At 43.1% G+C, this 16,794-nt stretch overlaps 1 protein-coding gene across 1 annotated transcript in view; it reads left to right on the top strand.

The window, feature by feature from the left end:
* The window catches only part of dapk1 (death-associated protein kinase 1), a 185,911-nt gene that overhangs the window by 98,501 nt on the left and 70,616 nt on the right, over positions 1–16,794 (top strand). The window contains 2 exon segments of the mRNA XM_064937941.1: positions 1,996–2,148; positions 16,551–16,596. Coding sequence (XP_064794013.1) covers positions 1,996–2,148; positions 16,551–16,596 — 199 coding nt within the window.

The following is a 16,794-nucleotide window of genomic DNA, read 5'->3' as shown; positions in this document are numbered from 1 at the left end:
CAACTGGAGCAGTTTTGCCTTGAAGAATGGGCATAAATCCAGTGGCTAGATGTGCCAAGCTTGCAGAGACATACCCCAAGAGACTTGCAGCTGTAATTGCTGCAAAAGGTGCCTCTACAAAGTATTGACTTTGGGGGGTGAATAGGTCTTATTTCTGGTTTGTTTCAAAATAAACAACATGGTAGACATGTTGTGTAAATCAAATGATACAAACCTTTTAAAAAATCTATTTTAATTCCAGGTTGTAAGGCAGCAAAATAGGAAAAATGCCAAGGGGGGTGAATACTTTCGCAAGCCTCTGTAAGGCCAGACTGTTCCTCAAGATGTTCGAGCGTTCATAGATGACCAGCAGGGTCAAATAATAACCAGTGGTTGTAGAGGGTGCAACAGGTCAGCACCTCAGGAGTAAATGTCAGTTGGCTTTTCATAGCCCATCGTTCAGTTAGAGACAGCAGGGGAGGGAGAGAGCACAGCAGCAGCTATGTTCATAACTGCGGGACTTTTTCTTTCCGAAGTTCAGTGGTCAATGTTGTTTACAGATGATTATGACTACCAGCGAGCATGTAAATGTGTGACTATTTATGCTAATTGTTAGATTGCAGTGGTTTGCCTAGTCATCTTATTTCACAACCGGTTAAATGTTGGAAAGGACCGTTACCATTTTGATGATATGGAGAGAGAAAGACTTTGGTGCTTCACATTCCTGACACCTGACCAACTGTTTGACTTATAACTCACAATTCCTCTGATATCTGTCCATAACTACATCTATAAAACATCTTCTTTGTTATACATTCAGAGAAACAAACATACACTGTTATCCTTTTACAGCGTTATTCAGTCTAAATGGTATGTGGGAAGTTATTGGAATGTATGGAAACGTCTCTCTCAACTTCTTTCTCTCTCTATGTCATTATCTTTCTTTCTCCTCCCTCCCTCCCTCCCTCTCCCCTCCCTCCCTTTCTCCCTCTCCCTTCCCCCCTCCCTCCCTCTCCCCTCCCTCCCTCTCTCTCCCCTCCCTCCCTTCCCCCCCCTCCCTCCCTCTCTCTCCCCTCCCTCCCTTTCTCCCTCTCCCTTCCCCCCTCCCTCCCTCTCCCTCCCTCCCTCCCTCCCTCTCCCTCCCTCCCTCCCTCCCTCCCTCCCTCCCTCTCCCCTCCCTCCCTTCCCCTCCCTCCCTCCCTCCCCCTCCCTCTCCCCTCCCTCCCTCTCCCCTCCCTCCCTTTCTCCCTCTCCCTTCCCCCCCCTCCCTCCCCTCCTCTCCCTCCCTCCCTCCCTCCCTCTCCCCCTCCCTCCCTCTCTCCCTCCCCCTCTCCCTCCCTCCCTCTCTCCCTCTCTCTCCCTCTCCCCTCCCTCCCTCCCTCCCTCTCCCCTCCCTCCCTTTCTCCCTCTCCCTCCCCCCTCCCTCCCTCTCCCCCTCCCTCCCTCTCCCCTCCCTCCCTTTCTCCCTCTCCCTTCCCCCCTCCCCTCTCCCTCCCTCCCTCCCTCCCTCTCCCCTCCCTCCCTCTCTCCCTCTCCCCTCCCTCCCCCCTCTCCCCTCCCTCTCTCCCTCTCCCTCCCTCCGTCTCTCTCCCCTCCCTCCCTTCCCCCCTCCCTCCCTCTCTCTCCCCTCCCTCCCTTCCCCCTCCCTCCCTTTCTCCCTCCCCCCTCCCTCCCTCTCCCCTCCCTCCCTTTCTCCCTCTCCCTTCCCCCCCCTCCCTCCCTCTCCCTCCCTCCCTCCCTCTCCCCTCCCTCCCTCTCTCCCTCTCCCCTCCCTCCCCCCCCCCTCTCCCTCCCTCCCTCTCTCCCTCCCTCCCCCTCCCTCTCCCTCTCCCTCCCTCCCTCTCCCCCCTCCCTCCCCCTCCCTCTCCCTCCCTCCCCCCTCTCCCCTCCCCCCTCTCCCCCTCTCTCCCCTCCCCCTCTCCCCTCTCTCCCCTCCCCCCCTCCCTCCCTCCCTCCCTCCCTCTCTCCCTCCCCCCTCTCCCCTCCCTCCCTCTCCCTCCCTCCTCCCTCCCTCAGGTTGAGTGGTGCATCTCCGTTCTTGGGGGAGAATAAGCAGGAGACTTTAGCTAACGTGTCGGCGGTGGACTATACCTTCGATGAAGAGTTCTTCAGCAGCACCAGCCTCCTGGCCAAAGACTTTATCACCAGGCTGCTTATCAAAGACCCAAAGTACATGATCACCTTACACTAACCTCTGACCCCAATCCCTAACGTTGTACAGGCGAGGCCTCTGTATATACTATGTGCTTGGTTCGGTCCTGAATGGATTGAAACATGCCACTGAACCGGAGTGTGCGTGTACACTGCTCTGCACTTAAACACCGTGTGCCCAATGTTCTCAACTCTATACATTAGTGCAGAGTTTTCAAGCTGGAGTCTGTGGGGTACTGCAGGAGGTACATCAGTTTATTCAATACTTTTTGGGGAAAAATCATATTGTTTTTTTTTTAAGGTTGAAAAATAATTTATCTTATGAATATAGCTAGCTACAACACAGTACCATTGTAGATAACTTCCTTCATGCTGGACGCAGAGACATAAAAATGGTAAGAGGTAGTTTCACGAGTCAATGCTAATTAGTGTTAGCGCAATGTCTACAGGAACAGTTAGCATGCTATCCTGTTTATCCAACTCTGGGGAAGTAGATAAATGGCTTCATTGCCAAAATCTCAAACTATCCCTTTAAAATGGAGGAAATTAGTCATTACAGGGGTTTCTCTGTAGAGAAATCTAAGGCGGGCTGTTTAAGTGGTCTTTTTGGGGATGGAAAAACAGTTTCAACTTTAAACAACCAAGACCAGATGATGGAAAGCAGAAAACATGCTGAACTAAATACATTATATAATACCATATATGAGAACTTCCAATCAAATCAAATACAGGCAGTCAGGAGGACAGGAAGTCCCAAAACCATTCAAGGTCCTTTGATTAGACATAGCAAAATGCACAGAATTAAAAGATCTTTAAAACGGAAACCTTGTCTCTCAGGCCCATGCCAAACGTTAGAATTGCTGGAAATTATCTTCAAAATCATGTCTCTACGCTGCCAATAGACCTTTACCTTTCGAGCTAGTAGACTGGATAGTTTACCAGACCTTTCTAGCGAGAAGACTGGATAGTTTACCAGACCTTTCTAGCTAGTAGACTGGATAGTTTACCAGACCTTTACATTTCTAGCTAGTAGACTGGATAGTTTACCAGACCTTTCTAGCGAGAAGACTGGATAGTTTACCAGACCTTTACCTTTCTAGCTAGTAGACTGGATAGGTTACCAGACCTTTACATTTCTAGCTAGTAGACTGGATAGTTTACCAGACCTTTACCTTTCTAGCTAATAGACTGGATAGTTTACCAGACCTTTCTAGCTAGTAGACTGGATAGTTTACCAGACCTTTACCTTTCACGCTAGTAGACTGGATAGTTTACCAGACCTTTCTAGCTAATAGACTGGATAGTTTACCAGACCTTTACCTTTCTAGCTAGTAGACTGGATAGTTTACCAGACCTTTCTAGCTAGTAGACTGGATAGTTTACCAGACCTTTACCTTTCTAGCTAGTAGACTGGATAGTTTACCAGACCTTTCTAGCTAGTAGACTGGATAGTTTACCAGACCTTTCTAGCTAGTAGACTGGATAGTTTACCAGACCTTTACCTTTCTAGCTAGTAGACTGGATAGTTTACCAGACCTTTCTAGCTAGTAGACTGGATAGTTTACCAGACCTTTACCTTTCTAGCTAGTAGACTGGATAGTTTACCAGACCTTTACCTTTCTAGCTAGTAGACTGGATAGTTTACCAGACCTTTACCTTTCTAGCTAGTAGACTGGATAGTTTACCAGACCTTTACATTTCTAGCTAGTAGACTGGATAGTTTGCCAGACCTTTCTAGCGAGAAGACTGGATAGTTTACCAGACCTTTACCTTTCTAGCTAGTAGACTGGATAGGTTACCAGACCTTTACATTTCTAGCTAGTAGACTGGATAGTTTACCAGACCTTTCTAGCTAGTAGACTGGATAGTTTACCAGACCTTTACCTTTCTAGCTAGTAGACTGGATAGTTTACCAGACCTTTCTAGCGAGAAGACTGGATAGTTTACCAGACCTTTCTAGCTAGTAGACTGGATAGTTTACCAGACCTTTACCTTTCTAGCTAGTAGACTGGATAGTTTGCCAGACCTTTCTAGCTAATAGACTGGATAGTTTACCAGACCTTTACCTTTCTAGCTAATAGACTGGATAGTTTACCAGACCTTTACCTTTCTAGCTAGTAGACTGGATAGTTTACCAGACCTTTCTAGCTAGTAGACTGGATAGTTTACCAGACCTTTACCTTTCTAGCTAGTAGACTGGATAGTTTACCAGACCTTTCTAGCTAGTAGACTGGATAGTTTACCAGACCTTTACCTTTCTAGCTAGTAGACTGGATAGTTTACCAGACCTTTACCTTTCTCGCTAGTAGACTGGATAGTTTACCAGACCTTTACCTTTCTAGCTAGTAGACTGGATAGTTTACCAGACCTTTACCTTTCTAGCTAGTAGACTGGATAGTTTACCAGACCTTTACCTTCTAGCTAGTAGACTGGATAGTTTACCAGACCTTTCTAGCTAGTAGACTGGATAGTTTACCAGACCTTTACCTTTCTAGCTAGTAGACTGGATAGTTTACCAGACCTTTCTAGCTAGTAGACTGGATAGTTTACCAGACCTTTACCTTTCTAGCTAGTAGACTGGATAGTTTACCAGACCTTTCTAGCTAGTAGACTGGATAGTTTACCAGACCTTTACCTTTCTAGCTAGTAGACTGGATAGTTTACCAGACCTTTACCTTTCTAGCTAGTAGACTGGATAGTTTACCAGACCTTTACCTTTCTAGCTAGTAGACTGGATAGTTTACCAGACCTTTACCTTTCTAGCTAGTAGACTGGATAGTTTACCAGACCTTTACCTTTCTAGCTAGTAGACTGGATAGTTTACCAGACCTTTCTAGCTAGTAGACTGGATAGTTTACCAGACCTTTACCTTTCTAGCTAGTAGACTGGATAGTTTACCAGACCTTTCTAGCTAGTAGACTGGATAGTTTACCAGACCTTTACCTTTCTAGCTAGTAGACTGGATAGTTTACCAGACCTTTACCTTTCTCGCTAGTAGACTGGATAGTTTACCAGACCTTTACCTTTCTAGCTAGTAGACTGGATAGTTTACCAGACCTTTCTAGCTAGTAGACTGGATAGTTTACCAGACCTTTCTAGCTAGTAGACTGGATAGTTTACCAGACCTTTACCTTTCTAGCTAGTAGACTGGATAGTTTACCAGACCTTTACCTTTCTAGCTAGTAGACTGGATAGTTTACCAGACCTTTCTAGCTAGTAGACTGGATAGTTTACCAGACCTTTACCTTTCTAGCTAGTAGACTGGATAGTTTACCAGACCTTTACCTTTCTAGCTAATAGACTGGATAGTTTACCAGACCTTTCTAGCTAGTAGACTGGATAGTTTACCAGACCTTTACCTTTCTAGCTAGTAGACTGGATAGTTTACCAGACCTTTCTAGCTAGTAGACTGGATAGTTTACCAGACCTTTCTAGCTAGTAGACTGGATAGTTTACCAGACCTTTCTAGCTAGTAGACTGGATAGTTTACCAGACCTTTCTAGCTAGTAGACTGGATAGTTTACCAGACCTTTACCTTTCTCGCTAGTAGACTGGATAGTTTACCAGACCTTTACCTTTCTAGCTAGTAGACTGGATAGTTTACCAGACCTTTACATTTCTAGCTAGTAGACTGGATAGTTTACCAGACCTTTCTAGCGAGAAGACTGGATAGTTTACCAGACCTTTACCTTTCTAGCTAGTAGACTGGATAGGTTACCAGACCTTTACATTTCTAGCTAGTAGACTGGATAGTTTACCAGACCTTTACCTTTCTAGCTAATAGACTGGATAGTTTACCAGACCTTTCTAGCTAGTAGACTGGATAGTTTACCAGACCTTTACCTTTCACGCTAGTAGACTGGATAGTTTACCAGACCTTTCTAGCTAATAGACTGGATAGTTTACCAGACCTTTACCTTTCTAGCTAGTAGACTGGATAGTTTACCAGACCTTTCTAGCTAGTAGACTGGATAGTTTACCAGACCTTTACCTTTCTAGCTAGTAGACTGGATAGTTTACCAGACCTTTCTAGCTAGTAGACTGGATAGTTTACCAGACCTTTCTAGCTAGTAGACTGGATAGTTTACCAGACCTTTACCTTTCTAGCTAGTAGACTGGATAGTTTACCAGACCTTTCTAGCTAGTAGACTGGATAGTTTACCAGACCTTTACCTTTCTCGCTAGTAGACTGGATAGTTTACCAGACCTTTACCTTTCTAGCTAGTAGACTGGATAGTTTACCAGACCTTTACATTTCTAGCTAGTAGACTGGATAGTTTACCAGACCTTTACCTTTCTAGCTAGTAGACTGGATAGTTTACCAGACCTTTACCTTTCTAGCTAGTAGACTGGATAGTTTACCAGACCTTTCTAGCTAGTAGACTGGATAGTTTACCAGACCTTTACCTTTCTAGCTAGTAGACTGGATAGTTTACCAGACCTTTCTAGCTAGTAGACTGGATAGTTTACCAGACCTTTACCTTTCTAGCTAGTAGACTGGATAGTTTACCAGACCTTTACCTTTCTCGCTAGTAGACTGGATAGTTTACCAGACCTTTACCTTTCTAGCTAGTAGACTGGATAGTTTACCAGACCTTTCTAGCTAGTAGACTGGATAGTTTACCAGACCTTTCTAGCTAGTAGACTGGATAGTTTACCAGACCTTTACCTTTCTAGCTAGTAGACTGGATAGTTTACCAGACCTTTACCTTTCTAGCTAGTAGACTGGATAGTTTACCAGACCTTTCTAGCTAGTAGACTGGATAGTTTACCAGACCTTTACCTTTCTAGCTAGTAGACTGGATAGTTTACCAGACCTTTACCTTTCTAGCTAATAGACTGGATAGTTTACCAGACCTTTCTAGCTAGTAGACTGGATAGTTTACCAGACCTTTACCTTTCTAGCTAGTAGACTGGATAGTTTACCAGACCTTTCTAGCTAGTCTGGATAGTTTACCAGACCTTTCTAGCTAGTAGACTGTTTAGACCAGACCTTTCTAGCTAGTAGACTGGATAGTTTACCAGACCTTTCTAGCTAGTAGACTGGATAGTTTACCAGACCTTTCTAGCTAGTAGACTGGATAGTTTACCAGACCTTTACCTTTCTCGCTAGTAGACTGGATAGTTTACCAGACCTTTACCTTTCTAGCTAGTAGACTGGATAGTTTACCAGACCTTTACATTTCTAGCTAGTAGACTGGATAGTTTACCAGACCTTTCTAGCGAGAAGACTGGATAGTTTACCAGACCTTTACCTTTCTAGCTAGTAGACTGGATAGGTTACCAGACCTTTACATTTCTAGCTAGTAGACTGGATAGTTTACCAGACCTTTACCTTTCTAGCTAATAGACTGGATAGTTTACCAGACCTTTCTAGCTAGTAGACTGGATAGTTTACCAGACCTTTACCTTTCACGCTAGTAGACTGGATAGTTTACCAGACCTTTCTAGCTAATAGACTGGATAGTTTACCAGACCTTTACCTTTCTAGCTAGTAGACTGGATAGTTTACCAGACCTTTCTAGCTAGTAGACTGGATAGTTTACCAGACCTTTACCTTTCTAGCTAGTAGACTGGATAGTTTACCAGACCTTTCTAGCTAGTAGACTGGATAGTTTACCAGACCTTTCTAGCTAGTAGACTGGATAGTTTACCAGACCTTTACCTTTCTAGCTAGTAGACTGGATAGTTTACCAGACCTTTCTAGCTAGTAGACTGGATAGTTTACCAGACCTTTACCTTTCTAGCTAGTAGACTGGATAGTTTACCAGACCTTTACCTTTCTAGCTAGTAGACTGGATAGTTTACCAGACCTTTACCTTTCTAGCTAGTAGACTGGATAGTTTACCAGACCTTTACCTTTCTAGCTAGTAGACTGGATAGTTTACCAGACCTTTACCTTTCTAGCTAGTAGACTGGATAGTTTACCAGACCTTTCTAGCTAGTAGACTGGATAGTTTACCAGACCTTTACCTTTCTAGCTAGTAGACTGGATAGTTTACCAGACCTTTCTAGCTAGTAGACTGGATAGTTTACCAGACCTTTACCTTTCTAGCTAGTAGACTGGATAGTTTACCAGACCTTTACCTTTCTAGTAGACTAGTAGACTGGATAGTTTACCAGACCTTTACCTTTCTAGCTAGTAGACTGGATAGTTTACCAGACCTTTCTAGCTAGTAGACTGGATAGTTTACCAGACCTTTCTAGCTAGTAGACTGGATAGTTTACCAGACCTTTTACCTTTCTAGCTAGTAGACTGGATAGTTTACCAGACCTTTACCTTTCTAGCTAGTAGACTGGATAGTTTACCAGACCTTTCTAGCTAGTAGACTGGATAGTTTACCAGACCTTTACCTTTCTAGCTAGTAGACTGGATAGTTTACCAGACCTTTACCTTTCTAGCTAATAGACTGGATAGTTTACCAGACCTTTCTAGCTAGTAGACTGGATAGTTTACCAGACCTTTACCTTTCTAGCTAGTAGACTGGATAGTTTACCAGACCTTTCTAGCTAGTAGACTGGATAGTTTACCAGACCTTTCTAGCTAGTAGACTGGATAGTTTACCAGACCTTTCTAGCTAGTAGACTGGATAGTTTACCAGACCTTTCTAGCTAGTAGACTGGATAGTTTACCAGACCTTTACCTTTCTCGCTAGTAGACTGGATAGTTTACCAGACCTTTACCTTTCTAGCTAGTAGACTGGATAGTTTACCAGACCTTTACATTTCTAGCTAGTAGACTGGATAGTTTACCAGACCTTTCTAGCGAGAAGACTGGATAGTTTACCAGACCTTTACCTTTCTAGCTAGTAGACTGGATAGGTTACCAGACCTTTACATTTCTAGCTAGTAGACTGGATAGTTTACCAGACCTTTACCTTTCTAGCTAATAGACTGGATAGTTTACCAGACCTTTCTAGCTAGTAGACTGGATAGTTTACCAGACCTTTACCTTTCACGCTAGTAGACTGGATAGTTTACCAGACCTTTCTAGCTAATAGACTGGATAGTTTACCAGACCTTTACCTTTCTAGCTAGTAGACTGGATAGTTTACCAGACCTTTCTAGCTAGTAGACTGGATAGTTTACCAGACCTTTACCTTTCTAGCTAGTAGACTGGATAGTTTACCAGACCTTTCTAGCTAGTAGACTGGATAGTTTACCAGACCTTTCTAGCTAGTAGACTGGATAGTTTACCAGACCTTTACCTTTCTAGCTAGTAGACTGGATAGTTTACCAGACCTTTCTAGCTAGTAGACTGGATAGTTTACCAGACCTTTACCTTTCTAGCTAGTAGACTGGATAGTTTACCAGACCTTTACCTTTCTAGCTAGTAGACTGGATAGTTTACCAGACCTTTACCTTTCTAGCTAGTAGACTGGATAGTTTACCAGACCTTTACATTTCTAGCTAGTAGACTGGATAGTTTGCCAGACCTTTCTAGCGAGAAGACTGGATAGTTTACCAGACCTTTACCTTTCTAGCTAGTAGACTGGATAGGTTACCAGACCTTTACATTTCTAGCTAGTAGACTGGATAGTTTACCAGACCTTTCTAGCTAGTAGACTGGATAGTTTACCAGACCTTTACCTTTCTAGCTAGTAGACTGGATAGTTTACCAGACCTTTCTAGCGAGAAGACTGGATAGTTTACCAGACCTTTCTAGCTAGTAGACTGGATAGTTTACCAGACCTTTACCTTTCTAGCTAGTAGACTGGATAGTTTGCCAGACCTTTCTAGCTAATAGACTGGATAGTTTACCAGACCTTTACCTTTCTAGCTAATAGACTGGATAGTTTACCAGACCTTTACCTTTCTAGCTAGTAGACTGGATAGTTTACCAGACCTTTCTAGCTAGTAGACTGGATAGTTTACCAGACCTTTACCTTTCTAGCTAGTAGACTGGATAGTTTACCAGACCTTTCTAGCTAGTAGACTGGATAGTTTACCAGACCTTTACCTTTCTAGCTAGTAGACTGGATAGTTTACCAGACCTTTACCTTTCTCGCTAGTAGACTGGATAGTTTACCAGACCTTTACCTTTCTAGCTAGTAGACTGGATAGTTTACCAGACCTTTACCTTTCTAGCTAGTAGACTGGATAGTTTACCAGACCTTTACCTTTCTAGCTAGTAGACTGGATAGTTTACCAGACCTTTCTAGCTAGTAGACTGGATAGTTTACCAGACCTTTACCTTTCTAGCTAGTAGACTGGATAGTTTACCAGACCTTTCTAGCTAGTAGACTGGATAGTTTACCAGACCTTTACCTTTCTAGCTAGTAGACTGGATAGTTTACCAGACCTTTCTAGCTAGTAGACTGGATAGTTTACCAGACCTTTACCTTTCTAGCTAGTAGACTGGATAGTTTACCAGACCTTTCTAGCTAGTAGACTGGATAGTTTACCAGACCTTTACCTTTCTAGCTAGTAGACTGGATAGTTTACCAGACCTTTACCTTTCTAGCTAGTAGACTGGATAGTTTACCAGACCTTTACCTTTCTAGCTAGTAGACTGGATAGTTTACCAGACCTTTACCTTTCTAGCTAGTAGACTGGATAGTTTACCAGACCTTTACCTTTCTAGCTAGTAGACTGGATAGTTTACCAGACCTTTCTAGCTAGTAGACTGGATAGTTTACCAGACCTTTACCTTTCTAGCTAGTAGACTGGATAGTTTACCAGACCTTTCTAGCTAGTAGACTGGATAGTTTACCAGACCTTTACCTTTCTAGCTAGTAGACTGGATAGTTTACCAGACCTTTACCTTTCTCTAGCTAGTAGACTGGATAGTTTACCAGACCTTTACCTTTCTAGCTAGTAGACTGGATAGTTTACCAGACCTTTCTAGCTAGTAGACTGGATAGTTTACCAGACCTTTCTAGCTAGTAGACTGGATAGTTTACCAGACCTTTACCTTTCTAGCTAGTAGACTGGATAGTTTACCAGACCTTTACCTTTCTAGCTAGTAGACTGGATAGTTTACCAGACCTTTCTAGCTAGTAGACTGGATAGTTTACCAGACCTTTACCTTTCTAGCTAGTAGACTGGATAGTTTACCAGACCTTTACCTTTCTAGCTAATAGACTGGATAGTTTACCAGACCTTTCTAGCTAGTAGACTGGATAGTTTACCAGACCTTTACCTTTCTAGCTAGTAGACTGGATAGTTTACCAGACCTTTCTAGCTAGTAGACTGGATAGTTTACCAGACCTTTCTAGCTAGTAGACTGGATAGTTTACCAGACCTTTCTAGCTAGTAGACTGGATAGTTTACCAGACCTTTCTAGCTAGTAGACTGGATAGTTTACCAGACCTTTACCTTTCTCGCTAGTAGACTGGATAGTTTACCAGACCTTTACCTTTCTAGCTAGTAGACTGGATAGTTTACCAGACCTTTCTAGCTAGTAGACTGGATAGTTTACCAGACCTTTCTAGCTAGTAGACTGGATAGTTTACCAGACCTTTCTAGCTAGTAGACTGGATAGTTTACCAGACCTTTCTAGCTAGTAGACTGGATAGTTTACCAGACCTTTACCTTTCTAGCTAGTAGACTGGATAGTTTACCAGACCTTTACCTTTCTAGCTAGTAGACTGGATAGTTTACCAGACCTTTACCTTTCTAGCTAGTAGACTGGATAGTTTACCAGACCTTTCTAGCTAGTAGACTGGATAGTTTACCAGACCTTTACCTTTCTAGCTAGTAGACTGGATAGTTTACCAGACCTTTACCTTTCTAGCTAGTAGACTGGATAGTTTACCAGACCTTTACCTTTCTAGCTAGTAGACTGGATAGTTTACCAGACCTTTCTAGCTAGTAGACTGGATAGTTTACCAGACCTTTCTAGCTAGTAGACTGGATAGTTTACCAGACCTTTACCTTTCTAGCTAGTAGACTGGATAGTTTACCAGACCTTTACCTTTCTAGCTAGTAGACTGGATAGTTTACCAGACCTTTCTAGCTAGTAGACTGGATAGTTTACCAGACCTTTACCTTTCTAGCTAGTAGACTGGATAGTTTACCAGACCTTTACCTTTCTAGCTAATAGACTGGATAGTTTACCAGACCTTTCTAGCTAGTAGACTGGATAGTTTACCAGACCTTTACCTTTCTAGCTAGTAGACTGGATAGTTTACCAGACCTTTCTAGCTAGTAGACTGGATAGTTTACCAGACCTTTCTAGCTAGTAGACTGGATAGTTTACCAGACCTTTCTAGCTAGTAGACTGGATAGTTTACCAGACCTTTCTAGCTAGTAGACTGGATAGTTTACCAGACCTTTACCTTTCTCGCTAGTAGACTGGATAGTTTACCAGACCTTTACCTTTCTAGCTAGTAGACTGGATAGTTTACCAGACCTTTACATTTCTAGCTAGTAGACTGGATAGTTTACCAGACCTTTCTAGCGAGAAGACTGGATAGTTTACCAGACCTTTACCTTTCTAGCTAGTAGACTGGATAGGTTACCAGACCTTTACATTTCTAGCTAGTAGACTGGATAGTTTACCAGACCTTTACCTTTCTAGCTAATAGACTGGATAGTTTACCAGACCTTTCTAGCTAGTAGACTGGATAGTTTACCAGACCTTTACCTTTCACGCTAGTAGACTGGATAGTTTACCAGACCTTTCTAGCTAATAGACTGGATAGTTTACCAGACCTTTACCTTTCTAGCTAGTAGACTGGATAGTTTACCAGACCTTTCTAGCTAGTAGACTGGATAGTTTACCAGACCTTTACCTTTCTAGCTAGTAGACTGGATAGTTTACCAGACCTTTCTAGCTAGTAGACTGGATAGTTTACCAGACCTTTCTAGCTAGTAGACTGGATAGTTTACCAGACCTTTACCTTTCTAGCTAGTAGACTGGATAGTTTACCAGACCTTTCTAGCTAGTAGACTGGATAGTTTACCAGACCTTTACCTTTCTAGCTAGTAGACTGGATAGTTTACCAGACCTTTACCTTTCTAGCTAGTAGACTGGATAGTTTACCAGACCTTTACCTTTCTAGCTAGTAGACTGGATAGTTTACCAGACCTTTACATTTCTAGCTAGTAGACTGGATAGTTTGCCAGACCTTTCTAGCGAGAAGACTGGATAGTTTACCAGACCTTTACCTTTCTAGCTAGTAGACTGGATAGGTTACCAGACCTTTACATTTCTAGCTAGTAGACTGGATAGTTTACCAGACCTTTCTAGCTAGTAGACTGGATAGTTTACCAGACCTTTACCTTTCTAGCTAGTAGACTGGATAGTTTACCAGACCTTTCTAGCGAGAAGACTGGATAGTTTACCAGACCTTTCTAGCTAGTAGACTGGATAGTTTACCAGACCTTTACCTTTCTAGCTAGTAGACTGGATAGTTTGCCAGACCTTTCTAGCTAATAGACTGGATAGTTTACCAGACCTTTACCTTTCTAGCTAATAGACTGGATAGTTTACCAGACCTTTACCTTTCTAGCTAGTAGACTGGATAGTTTACCAGACCTTTCTAGCTAGTAGACTGGATAGTTTACCAGACCTTTACCTTTCTAGCTAGTAGACTGGATAGTTTACCAGACCTTTCTAGCTAGTAGACTGGATAGTTTACCAGACCTTTACCTTTCTAGCTAGTAGACTGGATAGTTTACCAGACCTTTACCTTTCTCGCTAGTAGACTGGATAGTTTACCAGACCTTTACCTTTCTAGCTAGTAGACTGGATAGTTTACCAGACCTTTACCTTTCTAGCTAGTAGACTGGATAGTTTACCAGACCTTTACCTTTCTAGCTAGTAGACTGGATAGTTTACCAGACCTTTCTAGCTAGTAGACTGGATAGTTTACCAGACCTTTACCTTTCTAGCTAGTAGACTGGATAGTTTACCAGACCTTTCTAGCTAGTAGACTGGATAGTTTACCAGACCTTTACCTTTCTAGCTAGTAGACTGGATAGTTTACCAGACCTTTCTAGCTAGTAGACTGGATAGTTTACCAGACCTTTACCTTTCTAGCTAGTAGACTGGATAGTTTACCAGACCTTTCTAGCTAGTAGACTGGATAGTTTACCAGACCTTTACCTTTCTAGCTAGTAGACTGGATAGTTTACCAGACCTTTACCTTTCTAGCTAGTAGACTGGATAGTTTACCAGACCTTTACCTTTCTAGCTAGTAGACTGGATAGTTTACCAGACCTTTACCTTTCTAGCTAGTAGACTGGATAGTTTACCAGACCTTTACCTTTCTAGCTAGTAGACTGGATAGTTTACCAGACCTTTCTAGCTAGTAGACTGGATAGTTTACCAGACCTTTACCTTTCTAGCTAGTAGACTGGATAGTTTACCAGACCTTTCTAGCTAGTAGACTGGATAGTTTACCAGACCTTTACCTTTCTAGCTAGTAGACTGGATAGTTTACCAGACCTTTACCTTTCTCGCTAGTAGACTGGATAGTTTACCAGACCTTTACCTTTCTAGCTAGTAGACTGGATAGTTTACCAGACCTTTCTAGCTAGTAGACTGGATAGTTTACCAGACCTTTCTAGCTAGTAGACTGGATAGTTTACCAGACCTTTACCTTTCTAGCTAGTAGACTGGATAGTTTACCAGACCTTTACCTTTCTAGCTAGTAGACTGGATAGTTTACCAGACCTTTCTAGCTAGTAGACTGGATAGTTTACCAGACCTTTACCTTTCTAGCTAGTAGACTGGATAGTTTACCAGACCTTTACCTTTCTAGCTAATAGACTGGATAGTTTACCAGACCTTTCTAGCTAGTAGACTGGATAGTTTACCAGACCTTTACCTTTCTAGCTAGTAGACTGGATAGTTTACCAGACCTTTCTAGCTAGTAGACTGGATAGTTTACCAGACCTTTCTAGCTAGTAGACTGGATAGTTTACCAGACCTTTCTAGCTAGTAGACTGGATAGTTTACCAGACCTTTCTAGCTAGTAGACTGGATAGTTTACCAGACCTTTACCTTTCTCGCTAGTAGACTGGATAGTTTACCAGACCTTTACCTTTCTAGCTAGTAGACTGGATAGTTTACCAGACCTTTCTTACCAGACCTTTCTAGCTAGTAGACTGGATAGTTTACCAGACCTTTCTAGCTAGTAGACTGGATAGTTTACCAGACCTTTCTAGCTAGTAGACTGGATAGTTTACCAGACCTTTCTAGCTAGTAGACTGGATAGTTTACCAGACCTTTCTAGCTAGTAGACTGGATAGTTTACCAGACCTTTCTAGCTAGTAGACTGGATAGTTTACACTTCCTCTTCCGATGACCTTTTGGGAGGTCAACATAATGAAAAAATATCTACCAAATCTATTCATTTTAAAATGTTAATTACTCCTCCTTGCCATTATCATTCACCTGATGATAAGGCACGACATTTGGGGGGGAAAACATGTTTTGTCGCCGGTTTGCCTGGCCGGGGGTCCCTGGACAAGGAAAGGTTGAAAACCCCTGCATTAATGTACATTTATACCTGATGTAGGCTACTGTCAGAGCTCCTCACGGACGGTGTTATCATCATCCCAGCAGCCCTAATGGAGGTTGCCAAGGCAACAGCCGACTGAAGATTGGGTTGCTGTGGTGATGCTGCTCTTGGTCTATTATTAAACAGTCATGGTCTGTTAAGAGGAGTAGGGAAAGAGGAACCATAGTGTGTGTGTGTGTGTGTGTGTGTGTGTGTGTGTGTGTGTGTGTGTGTGTGTGTGTGTGTGTGTGTGTGTGTGTGTGTGTGTGTGTGTGTGTGTGTGTGTGTGTGTGTGTGTGTGTGTGTGCCATAAGTATAGTGTGTGCACCATGAGTTGTCCAGGAGTGTTTTAAGTTAATCGTTTGTCCAACGGTGTTGGGAATGAATTGTTTGTTCCTTTCCTAAGCCCTGTTCCCTTCCTAACCCCTGTTCCTTTCCTAAGCCCTGTTCCCTTCCTAACCCCTGTTCCTTTCCTAACCCCTGTTCCCTTCCTAACCCCTGTTCCTTTCCTAACCCCTGTTCCCTTCCTAACCCCTGTTCTCTTCCTAACCCCTGTTCTCTTCCTAACCCCTGTTCCCTTCCTAACCCCTGTTCCCTTCCTAACCCCTGTTCTCTTCCTAACCCCTGTTCTCTTCCTAACCCCTGTTCCCTTCCTAACCCCTGTTCTCTTCCTAACCCCTGTTCTCTTCCTAACCCCTGTTCCTTTCCTAAGCCCTGTTCCCTTCCTAACCCCTGTTCCTTTCCTAAGCCCTGTTCCCTTCCTAACCCCTGTTCCCTTCCTAACCCCTGTTCCCTTCCTAACCCCTGTTCCCTTCCTAACCCCTGTTCCCTTCCTAACCCCTGTTCTCTTCCTAACCCCTGTTCTCTTCCTAACCCCTGTTCCCTTCCTAACCCCTGTTCCCTTCCTAACCCCTGTTCCCTTCCTAACCCCTGTTCCTTTCCTAACCCTGACTGTCCTGTCTTTTTTAGAAAGAGAATGACCATCCAGGACAGTCTGCTCCATCCCTGGATCAAGGTCTGTCTAACACACACACACACACACACACACACACACACACACACACACAGGTTAAGTTATTTCTTTATTCAATTCGTACAGGGAATGAGTGTTCATTCACTTCCTAAAATCCTACTTGAAAACGAAGGGTAGCAGAAATACACAATATGATCAATATGAAAAACAGTATTGATAAGTGGATGTAATCTATTGATC

Source organism: Oncorhynchus masou, chromosome 25 (genome assembly GCF_036934945.1).
Source record: "Oncorhynchus masou masou isolate Uvic2021 chromosome 25, UVic_Omas_1.1, whole genome shotgun sequence".
NCBI lineage: Eukaryota > Metazoa > Chordata > Actinopteri > Salmoniformes > Salmonidae > Oncorhynchus > Oncorhynchus masou.
Note: the sequence above shows the minus strand (reverse complement) of the source record. Positions and strands in the feature narration are given on the sequence as shown.